Source organism: Brachyhypopomus gauderio, chromosome 2 (genome assembly GCF_052324685.1).
Source record: "Brachyhypopomus gauderio isolate BG-103 chromosome 2, BGAUD_0.2, whole genome shotgun sequence".
NCBI lineage: Eukaryota > Metazoa > Chordata > Actinopteri > Gymnotiformes > Hypopomidae > Brachyhypopomus > Brachyhypopomus gauderio.
In genome coordinates, this window is record NC_135212.1 from 41651802 (window position 1) to 41672778 (window position 20977).

Genomic DNA, 20977 nt, shown 5'->3' on the forward strand with positions numbered 1-20977 from the left:
TATCAATAAAGTTTCCCTCCCTCGGGATTTTTGGATTAAGCAGTTTCTGCCTCGGTTACCGAACCTGCTTCAATACATTGTTACTGTTAAAAATGCACTTCCAATAAAGTGAGTACTGGAAAAATTTATTTTGCTGCTGAATGTAACTACTAAAGTAACTTGTAATCTAACGTAGTTACTTTTAAAATCAAGTAATATGTAACGTAACTAAGTTACTTTTAAAAGGAGTAATCAGTAATCTGATTACTTTCTCAAGGTAACTTAGCCATCACTGTCCACAATAAAGATCTTGGTTCAATATACTACACTTATTTTGCTGCATTGACTAGACATTTCCTATTGTTCTTTGAATTCATACAAAAGGCTTTACAATGCTTTACAATTTTTGACTTGAAAAGGTACAGAAACATCTAGCCCAACCTGACCATCTCCGTTTGAACAGCTGCTCTCTCACCCTGAACTGAACTGCTGCCTAAAGGACATAAAACCATTAAAAAGCATCGATATTCACAAATTTGACCACATATTATTTGTATTGTAGCACACAGTACTCTTGTATAACTGTTAAGACAAAATATTTAGCTCACTACATTAAAATATATAAAAGACCTGACATTATCTTGACTAGGGTCAGCTGCACTTCCTGACTGCGAGGTCAACAAGGTCAACAGGTGCCTTGCGGACCTGATAACATCTGCATTTCCCTACAAGCACAAGGAAAACACGAATATTATTTGTACACTTTCTTGCATCCTACGCATTCCCACCATGCTGCCAATCGTAGAAAGAAAATAAAGGGTTTAACAAGAATGAATAAACATGTATAAAATGGCGGCATGAACAACTTCTGGAACACTCTGCTATGCCTTTGTTTTTTTATGCATTTAAAACATTAACTGCCAATAGCATACCATTTACTATGATACTTAGAAATGTATTGCCCATTTTACAGCCTGTAGCTAGTTACGATAACTAGAAGCAGCAAGATCCTGATAGTCTTTATGCCCCAAAATTAACTATTTTCTATCGTACAACCATTCTGACAAATGAACGTTACTACTTCAGGGAAACACATACTTAAAAGATAATGTTAATGAGAGGTGTCAATTCCAGGTTTATAGATTAAAAGTCCTCACCAGGATTTTGCTCAGGCTTCCTGGATTGTGTTGATTCCACTAATTTTACCTGGATTGCTAATTAGAAAATCTAGCAAGCTTGAGCAAAATCCTGGTGAGGACTTTTAATCTATGAACCTGGAATTGACACCTCTAATGTTAATCAGTACACTTCAAACTCTTGATATGAGAGCAGCTCATACCAACCAAAGCTCTTAGCTAACCACTACCAACAAGCTAGATAACTAGCTATAATTACCCTGCGTTATAACGCAACCACCGTTACGTAACGCAACACATCAAACTTTCCGTGTAGCGCATTGATTATTTCCCATAACTATAAATAATTAGCCGAATACGTGAATCTGAAGAACTTTGGATGCACTTACCTCATTGAGCTCCATTAGTTCTCTATTTCTGCCACAAACAACTGAGCAATACTTCACCGCCACAGACATAAACGAGAGTGAGGCAGCGCTGTTATTGGTTAAATGCGTTCAATTGCTCTAAATAAATGTGAAAACAAGCAAAGTCCACATATTCATAATTTCATTGTTTAATAATATTGTGACGGCGCTGGGAATATGGACCTATGAGCTCCGCCACCGACTAGTGGAGGATGCTGGGAAATGTACAGGGTGGGAGATTTATGTTTGTTAATGTTCCTTAACATGGCAATTCTTTGTGCATCTTTGTGTTAGTTCATTTATGGAAATGTGGGAATGCTTTGGGGACGTTTTGTTGGGGAAAGTAAAATTCACCATCAAGGTTAAATGTGTGCAGTGATATGGCATGACTGCCACCAAAGCACCTGAGGGAAGTAAGTAATAAAGCAGTTATTACTCTTGATGTTCAATAAAGAGTATTTCTTGCAAAGATGAGCTTCTTGAGTGAGTCTCCTTCTTCACCGGCGCCACAATATTAGTCAAATTAATAATTCTTATAATAACAACACACAACACCTATCACCCCCCCCCCCCCACCTCGTTACTGTTCACCTCGTTATTCACCACAGAGTGAGTGACATCTCCCCGTAAATATGTCAAAAAGGCAGAAGTGCTCTGGTGCCCAGGGTAGAAAAAGGAGAAAAGTGGAGGAAGAAAGAAAACAGGTAATATAATGGTAATATGTGGTGAATTAACACTATACCATTGGCGAACCATCAGTGACTTCAACGCCTTCACTGAAGGTTAATTGATTTTAAAATTGATTTTTTTTTTTTTTTTCGTACTTGTGCTGGAAAAAAACAGTGCTGAAATAAAAAATCAACCAATCAGAATATTTCACACCGTTGTTTCTAGGTAAAAGAGAGAAAGGCCCTCCCCCAGGAACTTCTGTTTATCTGTCGCATACCCTTGCCTTTTACATTGAGAGCTTTTATTATAGATTGGCAGTTTTATCAACCAATCATATTATCGAATTAGAATCATGGGGGCGTGCTCCAATGGTCTCTCATTTTTATTTGAAACAAATCCAAAATGTTGCCAATCTGTAGCTGTTGTGTTTTTCTTTGAAACCAGCTCGCTTGACTCACAACTAACACTCAGTCGTCATTGTGGCTTTTCCCCTCTGTATGATCTTAGTGAAAACCGCCACTGTCATCATCCTGCCCAATCCTAGTAGGTACTATGAATAGCTTAGCTCAGCAAGTATATAATATAAATATAAATAAATAAATAAATAAATAAATATACACTGCTCAAATAAAGGGAACACTCAAATAACACATCCTAGATCAGAATGAATGAAATATTCTCATTGAATACTTTGTTCTGTACAAAGTTGAATGTGCTGACAACAAAATCACACAAAAATCATCAATGGAAATTGTATAATGTTGTGTGGGTAAGTATATATTTATAAGAACCAGACAGTAACACCAGCGTGGATCTCCGTGCATGAACTGACTTTATTCTAGCTTTTTCCTAGCTCGGTACATCATGAACAATCTAACTCTAGTGTGCCACCTAGTGGCGTGACATTCCATTACATCCCCCCCTTTTAGCTATTTACCATATCCCTTTTAGTTCTTCACATTAACTCTACTCATAACATTAATTTAGACAATAAGGAGTATGGTTAATGATAACAATCTAAATTGTCTCTAGACTAGAAGGGCAGGGTAGACTGCCTGACCCTTCGGGCGCTGCTGTAGGAGTTTATTCTGTCCTGTTCACAGCAGGCCACTATACTAAGTGTTACCAGTTCAGTCTTTCCGGTGGACGGGAGACTCGCCCTGATCTGGTCACAGTTACATTAGAGCTGGGCTGCTCTGGCTCTGGAACAGGCTGGTTTGGTTCTGGAAGAGCAGTGAGCTGAGCTCGGTTTCTTCTCAGTGTGCCCATCTCTGTCTCCACGTAGTACGACCTTGGAGTCGTAGATGGTGACTGGACTGTCCTGGTGGTCTTTGCTGAACGGATCCACACTCTCTGTCCTGGTTCAAATGTCGGCAGCTCTCTTGCTCGGTGTCTTGCTCCATATGCTTTCTTTTGATTCTCTTTCAGTCTTGCATCTTTCTTTTTAAAGCCTTGGAGATCTGGCCACTTTGGTCTGAGAGTCTGCGGAAGGACTGGAACTGTCGATCGTAATCGTCTCCCCATCAGGAGTTCTGCTGGTGAGGCTCCATGAGCTAATGGGGTTGTTCTGTAAGCCAGGAGAGCTTTTTGATGGTCTTGGTTCTTGATCAATATCTGCTTCACTGTTCTCACCGCTCTCTCTGCTTCACCATTACTTTGCGGATACCTGTGGCTGCTCGTCACATGTTCGAAGTCAAATTCCTGAGCAAATGCTGAAAACTCTGAAGAGGCAAACTGAGGCCCGTTATCTGTCACTAGCACCTCAGGGATGCCGAATCTTGCGAAGATGACTTTGAGTCTCTCTACTGTGGTCGCTGTTGTAAGCGTTGGCAGGTTGGCTACTTCAATCTATCTGGAGAAGTAGTCAACTACTACCAGGTAGTGGCTCTTCCCCCACTGAAAGAGGTCCGCTGCCACTCTTTGCCATGGCCTTGCGGGTAAAGGGGTTGTGAGTAGTGGCTCTGTGTGATAGCTGGAGTACTGGCTACATACCTCACATCTCTCCACGACCTCTTTGATGTCTCTCGTTAGGCCTGGCCACCATATGGACTGTTGTGCTCTTGCGAAGCACTTCGTCATGCCCTGGTGTCCGTGGTGGATTCTCTCTAGCATGTCCCTTTGCATTGGCGCTGGAATAACGATTCTTTCCCCCTTTAGGAGAAGGCCAGTAGCCACATGGATGTCAGTCCAGTACGGCCAATACTGGAGCAGGTTCTCTGGAACTGCTTGTCTGTGCAGAGGCCACCCTTTGTCTGTGTATGCTCTGAGTTGTTTCATGGTTGCATCTGTGTTCTGTACGTTTTTGATTTCCTCCAGTTTTGTTTTTGTTGCAGGTAAGTGTTCCACGATGTAGTCAATGTACACCTGACACTCTCTTTCCAGGCTGTCACTTTCTGTGTTGCTTTCTGGTCCCAGTGGTGCTCGTGACAGCGCGTCTGCAGCTACCAACTGTTTCCCTGGTACATGAATGATCTTGTACTTGAATCTCATCATTCTCAGTCTGAATCTGATTATGCGTGGAGGTAAGTCATCTAGTGGTCGGCTACCTAACAGTGATATGAGTGGTTTGTGATCTGTACGCACCATGAAGTCTAATCCCAGGAGATAGGCGCTCAGGCGTTCGCACGCCCAGGTCACTGCGAGAGCCTCTTTCTCGATTTGAGCGTATCGAGTCTCTGTGGGTGTCAGGCTTCTGGATATGTACACCACTGGTCTGAATTCTCCATCTGGCTGTCGCTGCATCAGGACCCCTCCCAAGCCATATGATGATGCATCAGCTGACACCAGTGTTTCTCTTTTTGAGCTGTATTGGGCCAGGACAGCTGGAGAGCTAAGCTCTTTCTTCACATCCTCGAAAGCTGTCTTTTGCTGCGCGTCCCAGGTCCACACACTGTCATTACGCAGCAGGTCCCTCAGGGGCTTTGTGAGATTGGGAAGGTGAGGAGAAAACTTGCAGACGTAGTTCACCGTCCCCATGAAGCGTCTCACTCCTTCGATGTTCTCTGGTTCGGGCATGTTAAGAATAGCTTTGATTTTGTTTGGGTCAGCCTCGATCCCGTTGTCGCTTACTTTATGCCCTAGGAATTTCACTTCCCTCACGCTGAACTTGCATTTTTCATTTAAGGTCAGACCTGCATCCTCTAGCTTCCTGAGAACTTCACACAGTCTGTTGTCATGCTCAGCTTGATCTTTGTGTGGGGATGTGCCTTGGGGTAGGCGCGACTCCACGGTTCACACTCTGAGAGACCAGGGTTCTCCCCGAAAAGATCAGGCCGGACTCCAAAGTAAACTTCACCCAGATTTTAATCAGTGCAACAGACGTGAACATAGTCCCTCGGATCAGATAAAACAATAGTAAAACCTCATGCAATAAATGGCTCTGGCGACATGTCGGGGCACACTCGCTACCCCTCCAGGAAGGTCGTTCTTTCGATAGAGCTTCTGTTCGGCCTTTTAAACGAGTAGCCCCGCCCCCAACCTTGTTAGACTAAACCAACATCTTGGAGCGGGACCACACGTGCCGCCTGTTGGAACATCTATACAATACACATGAACATGATAATACACCATTGTTTGTTAATCACATCCTGCATGGTTATGATTTCCTGTCTTTCCCTTGTCCTCCTCCTACAGGATCAGTAGGACCCGTCTCCCCCCCTCTACTGCCGACCGTGGGCTCTACCGGCCAGCACCAGGGAAGCCCTGGAAGACGGTCCTCCCCCCCCTGAGAACATAGGACATCCGGTGAGCTATTAATCTGCATACCCATACATATACATACACACAGTCCAGGTGATGGGTCAAGTCTCTGACCCCATCACACACCCCCCCCCCCCTTCAGCTAGTCACTCGGTAGAGGGACGTGAGAGGAAGTCCGCAGGCACATTTTGAGTTCCCTTCCGGTACCGCACCTGAAACTTAAAAGGTTGTAAAGACAAATACCAACGGGTAATCCGTGCATTGGTGTCTTTCATCCTCTGCATCCACTGCAGTGCACGATGATCAGTCTCTAAGATGAAATCAGACCCCATCAGATAGTATTTCAGAGAATCAAGGGCCCACTTCACGGCTAGAGCCTCCTTCTCCACTGTTGAGTAGTTCATCTCCCTCGGAAACAGCTTCCTACTAATGAACAGAATTGGTCTCCGTGCATCAGCATCCCCTTGAAGCAGCACTGCCCCCAGGCCATGACCCGACGCATCTGTCTGGACCACGAACTGCTTCTCGAAGTCTGGGCTACACAGAACTGGCTCTGCACACAGACACTGTTTAAGATCATTAAAGGCAACATCACATTCTTCTGTCCATTTTACCTTTTGAGGCTTGTCCTTTTTGGTCAAATTAGTCAGTGGCGCCGCTCTATTGGAGAAGTCCGGAATGAATCTCCGGTACCAGCCAACCAGACCTAGAAATGATCTCACCCGCCTCTTTGTGGTTGGAACCGGTGTTCTCCTGACCGCCTCCACCTTGTCAACCTGTGGACGTATTACACCACCTCCTAGGATATAACCCAGGTATGAAACAGAGTCTTTTGCTAAACAGCACTTAGATGGATTGACCGTCAGACCTGCCTCAGCAATCTTCTGTAGGACCACTTGCATATGTTGCACATGTTCATCCCAGCTAGTACTATATATTACCACATCATCAATGTAGGCAGCCGCAAACCCTTCAGTGCCCTTCAGCACTTCGTCCATGAGGCGTTGAAATGTAGCGCCCGCCCCATGTAGACCGAATGGCATCACCACGAAGTGGTACAGACCAGACGGCACTCGAAAGGCAGTCAGTTCACGGGCTGTATCGCTGAGTGGCACTTGCCAGTATCCCTTGCACAAGTCCAGTGTTGTAAGAAATTTTGCTCTTCCTAGTCTTTCAACCAGCTCATCTGCCCTTGGCATAGGGTACGGATCGAAAGCAGACACGGCGTTGAGCTTAGAGAGATCTACGCAAAATCGCAGGCCCCCGTCTTTCTTGGGCACCAGCACCACAGGGCTACACCACTCACTCTTTGACGGTTCTATCACCCCCAGCTCTAGCATACTTTGTACTTCCCTCATCAAGTCTGGAATCAGGCGTGCTGGCACTCTGCAGTTCGTCTGTCTGAGTGGATCCGGTTTCAGCAAACGGATGTTATGTTGCATGATGCTTGTTCTGCCCGGCTCGTCTTTAAAGAGGTTTGGTGGAATTATGCTCCTAAGCTCTTCTTGTTGTTGAGTATTGAGGTGTGACAGATCAAGAGGGGTACTGGTCTCTCCTATACTAGGAAAATACTGTTCTTCACGCTCTTCCTCCTCTCCAACTGCTCTCACCCATAACTGTTCTGCTGGATTCAGCTGGCCCTCTCGCCACGCTCTTAGCATGTTAATATGGAAGGTTTGTCTTGATTTCTTCCTGTCAGGGAGAAGTAGTTCATACGTAGTCTTACCTATCTTCTGTAGTACTTCGTATGGTCCCTGCCATTTAGCCAACAGACCTGTGTCAGATGTGGGGAGAAGAACAAGTGCTTTATTGCCTGGTTGCAATTCTCTGTCTTTTGCGACCATATCATACCACTGTTTTTGGTGTTGCTGAGCTCCCTCCATGTTGTCTCTGGCCATCTCTGTCAGCTGAGCCATCTTGTCTCTCATCTTAAGCACATGTGAGAGCACATTGATCTTCCGCTCTCCATCTTGTCCTTCCCAAGCTTCTTTTAGGACATCCATTGGGCCCCTCACTTCTCTAGAATATAAAAGCTGAAATGGTGAAAATCCTGTAGAGGCTTGGGGAACCTCTCTATAGGCAAAGAGGAGATATGGCAACCACTGGTCCCAATCTGCACCCGTCTCTGAAACAAACTTCTTGAGCATGCTTTTAAGTGTTTTATTAAAGCGCTCAACGAGCCCGTCGGTCTGAGGATGGTATGGGGTGGTCGTTATACCCTTAATTCCTAATAGCGTAAAAACCTCTCTGAGCAATTTAGATGTAAAATTTGTTCCCTGGTCTGTCAAGACCTCTCTTGGGATACCCACCCTAGATATTAACTGGATCAATGCGTTAACTATTTGGCGCGTTTTAACTTTCCTGAGTGCAAAACATTCAGGATACCGTGTTGCGTAATCACAAACCACCAAAATGTACCGGTTCCCCCCCCGACTTCTCGGCAGGGGTCCGACCACATCCATGGCTATGCGAGCAAATGGTTCCTCTATGATGGGCATGTTAATCATAGGAACTCTATCCGCACTCTGCTGAGGTGCTGATAACTGACACTCTGGACATGTTCTACACCACTCTGCCACATCCAAATGTACCCTAGGCCAAAAAAACCGGCTTGCAATTCTAGACAGTGTCTTAGCCTGTCCTAAGTGGCCTGCCCATGGCTCAGAATGTGCCATTTTAAGCACTGTTTGTCTCATGCATGTGGGTACCACCAACTGCTCCACCTCACCCTTTACTCTGTACAAAATGTTATCTCTCAATTTAAACTGGAGCTCGTTCTTACCCAGAGTGTTCCCCTGATTACATTTCAGATATAGGGGTTTAAGAGACACATCCTGCATTTGAAGTTCCCTTATATTCCCTGGTAGTTCTCCTGCATTAGTTTCTGGAACTGTTAACGGTTCTGAAACGACTGTGCCCTTCACTTTATCATATCTTCGTTCCCTGCGAGACTTCTTAATTTTAGGAACTATATTAAATGGCATTTCCTGCATTAACTTAATACTATCTGCCTCATTTTGTTTTGCTTGGCTTCTGGTAACCGCAAACGCTTCTGCCGTTTTTTGACTCGATGTTAATAAGTCTATCAGAATTGGTAAGTCTCTCCCCAGAACCACAGTATACGGAATTTGATCTAGGATGCCGACATTCAATCGGTACATTTGCCCATTTATTTCAATGTCAACCGCCGCTGTCGGGTAGGTTTGTTCCTCCCCATGTATACATTTCACTCTGAGCTTAAGCTCTTGTTTTACGTGAAGGTTTGGCACACATTTCGCCGAAACTAATGTCTGACTAGCGCCTGTATCTATCAGGGCTTTAACCGTTTTGTTGTTTATTTTTACATCCACCAGACTCTCCTTCGTATCCGCTACCGGTTTAAAGCTATGCTCTCTTCTAGGGGAATAACACAACCGAGCTGAACTCTGCAATAACGGGCATACGTTTATCTTATGTCCGAGTTGGTTGCAATTGAAACATTTAAAAACTCTGTCCGCACGGTTTACAATCGCGTTTCTATCCCTCTCTGGTTTCCTATTAGTATCACGCCAATGCCTTTGCGCAGCAGCCTTACTATTTTGCCCATTTGGACCACCCCTAGCCATACCTTCAGGCCTACCTGGCTCAACGCGGTAACGTTGTTTGTTGGGATTCCCCAACTTGAACTCTCCGTCGGCCAGTCTCGCCGCCGCGAATGCTTCCGCCATTTCCACCGCCTCTTCGGCCGACGATGGGCTTCTCTCGACAATCCAGCGTCTTAACTCGGTACTCACCATGCTCAGGTATTGTTCCAAGATAATCGTTTCTCCGATCTCTCCTTTAGTTTTTTCATTTGGCATCATCCACTTTTCATATAGCGACTTAAGCCTGGTGAATAGTTCCCTCGGAGTTTCGTCATCCTGGACCGTACAATCTCTAAACCTTTGGCGGTAGGTCTCCTTGTTTATCTCGTACTTCTGTAGGATTGCCTGTTTGATTTTACTATAGTCGCCTGTGTCGTCGGCGTCCATGGCGACGTAGGCTGCTCGGGCCTTGCCGTCTAACAGTGGGACTAGGTGTATGGCCCAGCTTCCTATCGGCCATTTAGCTACCTGAGCCATCCGCTCGAACGTCGTCATAAAATGTTCTATATCGTCAGTATCTTTGAGCATTGGCATTCTAGGAGTTGGCCATATCGCGCTCGTGCAGGGTTGATGCTGGTGCGGGGATTCTGAAACGCCTTTCCGTCTTCCACCGGCGGTATAAGAACTCCGGAGAATTTGGGACTGTGTCGCTTCATACAACTCACCACCTTCCCCGGCTTCATATCCGCTTTCCGTGTGCCTTCTTTGCACTTCTTCTTGTATTAAATTGAACTGATGCTGCATTGTGCGCCACCGTTGTTCATTTTTTGCTGTTTCACTTCGCATGTGCTCATCTTTAGCCCTCTGCTCCGTGATAAAACTTTGTAGCATACTGCATACGTGCTCAATGTCTTTGCCCGAGTCGCTTGGCGTTATCTCCACTTGTCGACTCGACATATCGTCCTCCTCCGTCCTTGGGTCACTTTGGTCTGTGCTGTGCACGACGGGGGGTCTCTTTGGAGCCATCCTTTCAATAACGGGTTTGTCTTGAATTTGTTACTTGTACAAGCCGTCTCCTGTGCCTTACTTCTACAAACTTACAAGACTTCTCCGCTGCCACCATTTGTGGGGATGTGCCTTGGGGTAGGCGCGACTCCACGGTTCACACTCTGAGAGACCAGGGTTCTCCCCGAAAAGATCAGGCCGGACTCCGAAGTAAACTTCACCCAGATTTTAATCAGTGCAACAGACGTGAACATAGTCCCTCGGATCAGATAAAACAATAGTAAAACCTCATGCAATAAATGGCTCTGGCGACATGTCGGGGCACACTCGCTACCCCTCCAGGAAGGTCGTTCTTTCGATAGAGCTTCTGTTCGGCCTTTTAAACGAGTAGCCCCGCCCCCAACCTTGTTAGACTAAACCAACATCTTGGAGCGGGACCACACGTGCCGCCTGTTGGAACATCTATACAATACACATGAACATGATAATACACCATTGTTTGTTAATCACATCCTGCATGGTTATGATTTCCTGTCTTTCCCTTGTCCTCCTCCTACAGGATCAGTAGGACCCGTCTCCCCCCCTCTACTGCCGACCGTGGGCTCTACCGGCCAGCACCAGGGAAGCCCTGGAAGACGGTCCTCCCCCCCCTGAGAACATAGGACATCCGGTGAGCTATTAATCTGCATACCCATACATATACATACACACAGTCCAGGTGATGGGTCAAGTCTCTGACCCCATCACACTTTGCCAAACACCAATATATCATCGGCATGGCAGAGTGTTCCTGGTGTGCCGGCAACAATCTGGGACATTCTGAGCTGAAAATGTTCCGGTGCAGAAGATATCCCGAATGGGAGTCTCCTGAAACAATACCTCCCGAATGGCGTAATGAAGGTTTTCAAGGGCTCTGACTCCTCATGTAGGGGAATTTGCCAAAACCCTGATGTGGCATCCAGTTTTGAGAAAACGATGGCTCCATCTAGTTTTGCCAGAGTCTCATCCACAGCAGGGAGTAGGTGTCTCTCTCGACGCACACTCTCATTGAGCCTCGTCAGGTCAACGCAGATCCGGATGTTTCCACTGGGCTTGGGTACAACCACCATTCCTGCACACCACTCTGTTGGTTCTTGGATCTGTCTGATCACGCCCATGTCTTCCATTCTCTGGAGCTCCGATTTCACTTTGTCCATTAGGGGCAAGGCTACACGTCTAGGAGCTGACAAGGCATATGGCACCGCTCCCTCAGCTAATTCTATCTTATAGCTACCCTGCAGCTTCCCTAAGCCAGAGAATACTTTTGGGAACATCTGTTTGAATTTCTCATCTGGTGCTTGCACTGCAGCTATCTGCTGCAACAGAGGTAAGCTCTGTATGGCTGGAAGCCCTAGTAGTGGCATCACTAAATCCTTAACTACAAAAACTTCCTGTTCTGTTTTCTTTTTGCGCTTTTTCAGGGAGGCTCTGAATGTGCCCAGCACGGTCAATGGCAGGTTGTTGGGACCACAGATCCTCCTCTGTGCCTTCTGCAATTTACCATCTCTTGTTTTGCAGTACATGGAGTCTGGTATGGCACTGACAGCTGCCCCTGTGTCCAACTTAAAGTTGATCAGTTCTCCATTCATTTCTATGTCATCTCTCCAGACATCCTTCTGATCCGTCTCTATTGCTCCCAAGAACGCACTTTCTGCAGGGTCATTCACTTCTTCTATGGCCTCAACTCGCCCTGTCCTACAGACTGCAGCATAATGGCCCTTCTTTTTGCATTTTCGGCACTCTGCTTCTCTAGCTGGACATTGTTTCCATGGATGTTGAGGACTGTGTCCGCATCTTTTACACGTTCCTGTTCTCTGCGTCGCGTTGCTTTGTGTTTGTTTCGCCATTTTAGGTTTTGCGGGTTTTCTCCCTACTATAGCGTCCACATTGCCTTCCCTCATTTCCGTTTTTTCACATCGGATTAATGGCTGTTGTTTTTTTACTTCTTCGTTTTGTTTGACTTGTGTTACTGTATTTTCCAGTGTGAGCTTTGAATCTAATTGTAGTCTTTCTGACAATTTGGCATCTCTAATTCCAACTACGATCCGATCTCTTATCATCTCTTCACGCAGCGCGCCATATTGGCAATGCTCGGCTAGCCTGTACACATCGGTAATAAAATTTTCTATGCTTTCGCCAGGTTGTTGATATCTGCTATTAAATCTGGCTCTCTCATAAATAACATTGTGTTTGCCAATAAAATGCTCACCTAAAGCTTTGCACACTTCGTCGTATTCCTTACTTTTGGCTTCCTCCAACTGTAATGAGTTCATCACGTCGTCACTTTTCTCCCCCATTAAGTAGAGCAGCGAGTTGATCTGGTATTCCTCACTTTTCTCTGATAACCCCGATGCTATTCGGAACCGCTCGAAGCGTCTTATCCACTGAGTCCAACTGTTTGGCTCATCGAAGTTAAAACTGCCCGGAGGTGGTATCGAAAAGATTTGATCCATCTTCCTCGTTCCTCCCTTCTCTCACCGCGAGTAAACGAGTTAGCTACTTGCTTCTCCGTGAGCTAGCTTACTTCGCTACAGGTGTAGTCACTGACGAGATTAAAAAAAACTTTTTTTTTCTTCTGTTTCTCTGTCAACTCTATCTTCTGTTGGATACTTGTCACCAACTTCTGACACCATGTATAATGTTGTGTGGGTAAGTATATATTTATAAGAACCAGACAGTAACACCAGCGTGGATCTCCGTGCATGAACTGACTTTATTCTAGCTTTTTCCTAGCTCGGTACATCATGAACAATCTAACTCTAGTGTGCCACCTAGTGGCGTGACATTCCATTACAGAAATCAAATTTATTAACCAATGAAGGCCTGGGTTTGGAGCCACACACAATATTAATGTCCTTAAAACAAGTCAAAATGAGGCTCAGTATTGTGTGTGGCCTCCACGTGCCTGTATGACCTCCCTACAACGCCTGGGCATGCTCCTGATGAGGTGGCGGATGGTCTCCTGAGGGATCTCCTCTCAGACCTGGACTAAAGCATCCGCTAACTCCTGGACAGTCTGTGGTGCAACGTGACGTTGGTGGATGGAGCGAGACATGATGTCCCAGATGTGCTCAATCGGATGTGCTCAATCGGAAAAGGGCAGTCATGGCCTGGTGGTAGGGAACTGGTCTTGTGACCGGAGGGTCGTGGGTTCGATTCCCAGACCTGAGGCTATGACTGAGGTGCCCTTGAGCAAGGCACCTAACCCCAACTGCTCCCCGGGCGCCGGGCTAGGGCTGCCCACCGCTCTGGGCACGTGTGATCCACAGCCCCCTAGTAATCACTGGTGTGTGTGTGTGTATTTTAACTGCACAGATGGGTTAAAAGCGGAGGACAAATTTCGATTGCGGTGTAAAAATCACAATTGACAAATACGGCACATTTACATTTACATTCAGGTCTGGGGAATGGGCGGGCCAGTCCATAGCTTCAATGCCTTCATCTTGCAGGAACTGCTGACACACTCCAGCCACATGAGGTCTAGCATTGTCCTGCATTAGGAGGAACCCAGGGCCAACCGCACCAGCATATGGTCTCACAAGGGGTCTGAGGATCTCATCTCGGTACTTAATGGCAGTCAGGCCTCCTCTGGTGAGCACATGGAGGGCTGTGCGGCCCTCCAAAGAAATGCCACCCCACACCATTACTGACCCACTGCCAAACCGGTCATGCTGAAGAATGTTGCAGGCAGCAGATCGCTCTCCACGGCGTGTCCAGACTCTGTCACGTCTGTCACATGTGCTCAGTGTGAACCTGCTTTCATCTGTGAAGAGCACAAGGCGCCAGTGGCGAATTTGCCAATCCTGGTGTTCTCTGGCAAATGCCAAGCGTCCTGCACGGTGTTAGGCTGTGAGCACAACCCCCATCTGTGGACGTCGGGCCCTCATACCATCCTCATGGAGACGGTTTCTAACCGTTTGTGCAGACACATGCACATTTGTGGCCTGCTGGAGGTCATTTTGCAGGGCTCTGGCAGTGCTCCTCCTGTTCCTTATTGCACAAAGGTGGAGGTAGCGGTCCTACTGCTGGGTTGTTGCACTCCTATGGCCTCCTCCACGTCTCCTGGTGTACTGGCCTGTCTCCTGGTAGCGCCTCCAGCCTCTGGACACTACGCTGACAGACACAGCAAACCTTCTTGCCACAGCTCGCATTGATGTGCCATCCTGGATGAGCTGCACTACCCGAGCCACTTGTGTGGGTTGTAGAGTCCATCTCATGCTACCACGAGTGTGAAAGGACCACCAACATTCAAAAGTGACCAAAACATCAGCCAGAAAGCATAGGTACTGAGAAGTGGTCTGTGGTCCCCACCTGCAGAACCACTCCTTTATGGGGGGTCTTGCTAATTGCCTCTCATTTCTACCTGTTGTCTATTCCATTTGCACAACAGCAGGTGAAATTGATTCACAATCAGTGTTGCTTCCTAACTGAACAGGTTGGTTTCACAGAAGTGTGATTGACTTGGAGTTATATTGTGTTGTTTAAGTGTTCCCTTTATTTTTTTGAGCAGTGTATATTAAACTACGGTGGCCGTGAAGTGCAAACCACAACGATATTAACTAAGCATAATTACAAATGACAAAAACACAACGACATTAACAAAAACACAATGACATTAACTAAGCAAAATTACAAATTACAAAAACACAACGACATTAACAAAAACACAATGACATTAACTAAGCACAATTACAAATTACAAAAACACAACGACATTAACTAAGCACAATTACAAATTACTAAAACACAACGACATTAACAAAAACACAACGACATTAACAAACTGGAAAAGGTAGGTCCCAGTGGGAAAACCTGCGAAATCGCTGATTGGACGACGCCACTTTTGGCTTTTCAGCCGGAAGTTATGGCATTCGCGCTCAAGCCGGTCAAATCGCCATGTATTGCCCGAACTGCGGGAAAGAGCTGGTTGAGCTATCACCGAACTTTTGCAGCAGCTGTGGCAAGAGGATTCAAGATATAGGTGTCGGAGGTACTCCACAGCCTTCAAGTAAGTTCATAAACATGAAGAATGGGTTATTTGTCTTATGGATGTAGTAACGTGCTAACCATAGCGGTGTCCACACCGTGTCCGTTGTCATTTAAATGGGCCTGGTAAATGCTGAATTAAAGGTGTAGTCTACCTAGGTCTCCGTACAGTAATCCCTCGCCACTTCATGCTTCACCTTTTGTTGCTCCGCGAGTTAAAAAAATATATATATTAATGGTAAATATATTTCGCGGATTTTCGCTCCTTTTTCGCTTCAAATATTAACAATAAAAGAATGTTAGAAACGACAACATATTACAGTGCATACAGTGTTTACTCTCGATAACAAGAATCAGTATCACCCGCCTGAGACGCTACTCGCCTACATGGGATTGTAAACAACAATCGACTAGTTGCTGTGCAGTAAGTTTAAAGGAACAATACATGCACAGAACAGTGTAGGAATGGTTATTAAGGGAATCGGAAAGGTTTATGCAGCGTAAAAGTGTGAGCAAGTGTTTATAAAGCCTTAAAATGGTGTATAAATACTTAAAATAAAATCCCGTAGTCTACCGTTTCTACTTTGCGGCTTTTCGGTTATCGCGAGTGGTTCTGCAACATAATCCCCTGGATTCACGAGGGATTACTGTAATATAGCAGTATTTATAGGTCAAATATAAATGTCTGTTGAAATCTGTGTTGCTTTGATTAGTATGGCATGTCGTCTATAGGACTATGCATCTCTGATGTGCGTAATTTTTTCCCTTGACTTTAGCGTCGGCTATTCCACCCTGCCCGACTCCAGCCTTCAGTACTTTCCGAGAATATCAACAGAAGAAAAACGAGGAGCGGCAGAAGTATTCTCTAGGGAGAAAGCGGTTAAAGCACAATGGAAAAATAAAAGTTCGGGTAGGTTCATCATGGCTCCGACTGAAAACACGTAGCTTTTATCTAGTGGTCTAGTATGAAGAAAGTTCAGCGTAACAAAGCTATGCAGAATACTTGATAACCAGTAATAGATAATTGTCAATTCATGATCAGTCAAAATAGTAAATTGGCTATTGATGAATAAATTACCAACCCTTATTATGAACTGTTTGTATCCAAGGTTTCCATCATTCTGCTTTGACTGATATTAGTAAATAGTTGGTCCATTTGGTTGCTATTGCAGCATGTAACACAATAATTAAAAACAAAAAGAACGTTTGACAATTATTTTTAAACATTGCTCAGTCTTTCATATCTTTTTTCTTTCAGATAAATGTTGGCTTGATGGTCATTCAGAAGGGTGGTCTAAGGCCACTACGAGGAAAAACTGTTTCCCTTACAACTGACCCAGACATCTCTTCCACAACTCTGCTTAGTCAGGCTGTTAAAAAAATGAAGGACTTCAACAAAGATGTAAAAGATGGGCCTTTCCTTCTTCTGTATCCAGATGGGACAGAGGTCATTAATATCCCTGGGACACAAAGACCTTTTACACTTGGTACTTATAAGGCTGAAGTTGGCAAGCCATATCAAAGGATTACTGTTTTCATCTGCTTGAAAAGGGACTTTGAAGAAGGTAAGCTGCTTCACCTTTTTTGTTTGTGTGTGGAGTTTGGCACACATTGCCTAAACTTCAACAAATATAAATTTTGAAGTTGTGCAAGTAAGCATCACTAGCATTGTCATGAGTTTTTACAAATGTTGTGTTTATGCATTCGGATGTAACATCGGTTAACAAATATAGTATTATCACTTAGTAGAAATTAAGTTAGTTTTTTTTTCTATGTTTTGCAGTTGGAAATTTGTCAGACTTGTCTGACTCTGACCCAGAGATTGTTTTAAAAAAAAAAACCAGAGTTTGATGTTGCTGATACACTGGTAAGTTCAATTTAAAATGTAATTGGTCTGTCCTTTTTTTTTTTTTTGGTTGTTCAGCCATCACAAGCACCATTTTATCTTTTACCTCAACTCCATAGAACTATGTAAATGTTTTATGTGAAATGCATTGTGTCTTTACTTCAGCCATGGGAACCTCTGGATGAAAGCAGTCCTTTACAACAAGTGGCAGAAACAGAGTAAGTTATATTTTAAGAATATATCATAGCATGATGTGTGTATGTGTACCAAAAGTATTTTAGCCTTTACTGTATTTGCATACAGTATGTATTAAAGACATGTAGTTTGGTTATTTGTCCTGTATGTGGTTAATGGAACATGTCCTATAAAGTGCTTGTATTGCTTGTTTATTTTCTGGATGCTTGTTTGTTTTTGAAGTGTCAAATATCCAGGCATGGAAATAATTATTAGATCACCCTTGCTTTCTTCAGTGTCTTGTTCATTTTACTGTCTGGTACAAGTAGAGGTACTTTTGTTTAGGCAAATACAATAACAACAAAAATAGCTAATAAGAGTTTACTTTGAAAACTTGTATCTATTAATTTTCTACAAAATCTTTGCGAGAATGACCAAAATCACTTTACTTCAATAGCTATGGCATTATACTGCCAACAACAGTGCTTTTAGGCATTCCATGGTTTTTGTCTGTTTGTTTTAGTCACATAATGCACAGAGGAGTTACAGGGCAATAAAATAAACAGGACATTGAAGAAAACAGGGCAGTTTCATAATTAATTCCAAGACTGCACATTTTCATAATATGCAATGATATGTGCTTTTCTTTGCCCTCTAAGGAATGGTGTTGGGGATCTTGATGAAGAACAACAGGTGCTAATATTTGTAGTGTTTACAGCTATTTTGAACTGACATTCATTTCGCACCACAATCCACAGATTTTCCTCTCAATCCTTTAAACTGTTAGGATATTAAAATAGTTCTAAACTGGTCAAACACAATTTTTTCATTTTTGCGTTTTCAGGTTCTAGATTTGGATAACAGAAATGATCCAGGTACCAGTGAATGTCTCACTGTCCAGAGCTCCTGTTGCAGGTGTGTTGTATCTCCTGTAATTATTACAGGGGATGAGACAAAATGATAATTATTATAAAAATATTTACTGTGAATCTTTTATATTTGACTTGTGTCATAAATTCAATGTTTGGTGCTAGAAAAGCTGGAACTGCATGCTTATGTATTTTTGTCGTCATCTATACTGTGTGCACATTTTCTGTCTGCAGAAACTACACCAACCTGTTTGAACCCATTGTGATTGACAGCGAAGACGATGTTGAAGATCTTACTCAAGACAAAGAGAAAGACCTGTCTACAGAAGAACCTGTGTTAGTAATTTAGACATTTTGTATTCAGTTAACCAGCATCTATTCCTGCACATAATTACATTATGCAAAGTTTGATCAGTCAGTAAAGAAGTACATACACTGTGCTTAAAATAATGATTTTTTTTTCTAGAGAAGCAAATGTGCAGGCACATGAAATTATTGCGCATCTGGCACTGGCAATTGACCACAAGAAGATCAGCAGGTTCAATATATGTCGGTCAGATGTTTGGGATGGAGCTGTTCGCGGATTTCAACGCAACACGTACTCTGACAACAACGACATGTTCATCAGGTTTAATGATGATGCTGGCTGCTTTGAAGAAGGGTTGGATACAGGTGGCCCAAGGCGCGAATTCCTCACACTTCTCACAAGCCATCTGAGAAATCGACCCATTTTTGATGGACCCTCAGAAAACCGTTATCTTGTGTACAATTCAAGAGGTGAGTCTTTTTTAGGTATAGTGAAGGGGTTGTACAACTAAAAACGGAAACATCTCATTTTTATCATAGGCAGATTTAAGTAGTAATTAACCACAATAATTCTGTGCTCTGTATAACAGCTGCCAGGGAAGATGAGTATTTTTTAGCAGGAAAGATGATTGCTGTATCCATTGTACACGGTGGACCAGCACCACATTTTCTCTCAAAGAACCTGGTCAACCACATGATAGGGAATCCAAGTTTCAGCGCCACTGTAGAAGATGTGAAAGATGAGGAGATAGGGAAAGTTCTGCAACAGGTAGGAAATGACCTAGGCTCAGGGAACAGATTCACTGTAGGACAAGTGGAGATTATTTTGACATTCAAATAAAGATTATGGTTGAGTGAATTATTTCTGTTTTTGAAAGGGCATATTTCAACCTCTCTCTCACCTATATTTGTTTTCATTAAAATGTTGTCAAATTGATATTTTGGTAGTTTTCCTTACAATAAACTGCTTGTTCTATAAGGTCCTGGAAGCAGAATCAGAGGAATCTCTGCAAAATGTAATTTTGCAAAACAGTACCATGTTCCAAACTGCTGGATGCCTCAGAAGTGTGAAGGCATGTGAGAAGCAAGCTTTTGTGGAGGAGTATCTCAGATGGTACATCATTGACAGAAACCATGGTGGCATTCAACGGTAAGTAATAACCTGTCTGCCATTAATGTCTGAACATATTTAAAAACGAATCCGCGGTTCTAAGCTCATTACTGAATATGAATATATCGATACTTGCCAACCTTGTTTCACCATGTTTATCATCCACTAAGAAATGTATAATAGGGTTCAACAGAACTCTAAAAGTTCTTTAGAATCATTATTCATGATACATGATTACTTTTAAAGAGAGTAACTACTTTAAAAAAATATCCTGTTTGACAAACAGTGTGAAAACATTTTTTTTAAATGCTTAAATCATAATTATCTGTCTCTTTTGCTTTTACTAATGATCACTGTGAATGGTTTTGTGTATGAGTGGTCCTACATAAACACCTGAGCTTTACTTGATGTATGACACTATTAATTTTACATTTGTCCAAATATATTAAACTCAAACTCATTGGCATTTACACATGTTGATGGATATGGACTAGTTCATTTCTATGCTTTAAATCACTTATAACACTTGTGCATTTATCCTTAACAGATTCAAAGATGGACTGGCAAGTCTTGGTTTCCCCCCTGCATTGCAGCAGCATTCCAGTGTTCTGTCCCCAGTATTGTGCTTCTCTGCCAAGGCCCTGACTGCTTCAGACTTGGAGACCATGTTCAGACCAGATCTCAGCCCAGCAGGAAGCAATAGGCGTCAAAAGGAGAGCAAAACACTAGGCTTTTGGGCAGATTATCTCCTTGATTCTGAAGGTTTGCATGGACAGTTTGTGTGTTGTTTAAAAAAGAAAACAGAAATAAGGAAATTGATTTTTCTCAATGCAAAATTCAACAACTACAATGTTTACTTTCCTCTTTCAGAAAAAATGACAGCTGTATCTCTGGAAGATCTGTTGATGTTTGCTACAGGTCTGGCAGCACTTCCTCCAGCAGGCATAATACCACCTCCACGCCTCGAGTTTTTAAGTGATTCACCTTTTCCAGTTGCAAACACCTGTGCAAATACACTGAAGCTGCCGTTTTTGGAATCATACAGAATTTTTAAGGCAAACATGGACTTTGGGATCCAAAATGCTCCAGGATTCGGCTGTTATTAAATCTCAAAGGCCAGTTACCGATTCCCGTCCAGTCTAGTTCAGATGCTGTTGGCATACTTTCACCGTAAGCTACTTTTGCAAC

At 43.7% G+C, this 20977-nt stretch overlaps 1 protein-coding gene across 1 annotated transcript; it reads left to right on the forward strand.

Moving 5' to 3' along the window:
- The first annotated feature begins 15393 nt into the window (after nt 1–15393).
- On the forward strand, nt 15394–20895 carry LOC143508693 (G2/M phase-specific E3 ubiquitin-protein ligase-like). The gene is made up of 10 exons (XM_076997354.1): nt 15394–15505; nt 16260–16393; nt 16742–16930; nt 18348–18418; nt 18607–18708; nt 18839–19149; nt 19269–19447; nt 19659–19828; nt 20337–20551; nt 20660–20895. Exons 1-10 carry the CDS (start codon nt 15394–15396, stop codon nt 20893–20895), a joined length of 1719 nt encoding a protein of 572 aa, XP_076853469.1.
- Nucleotides 20896–20977: the final 82 nt, after the last annotated feature.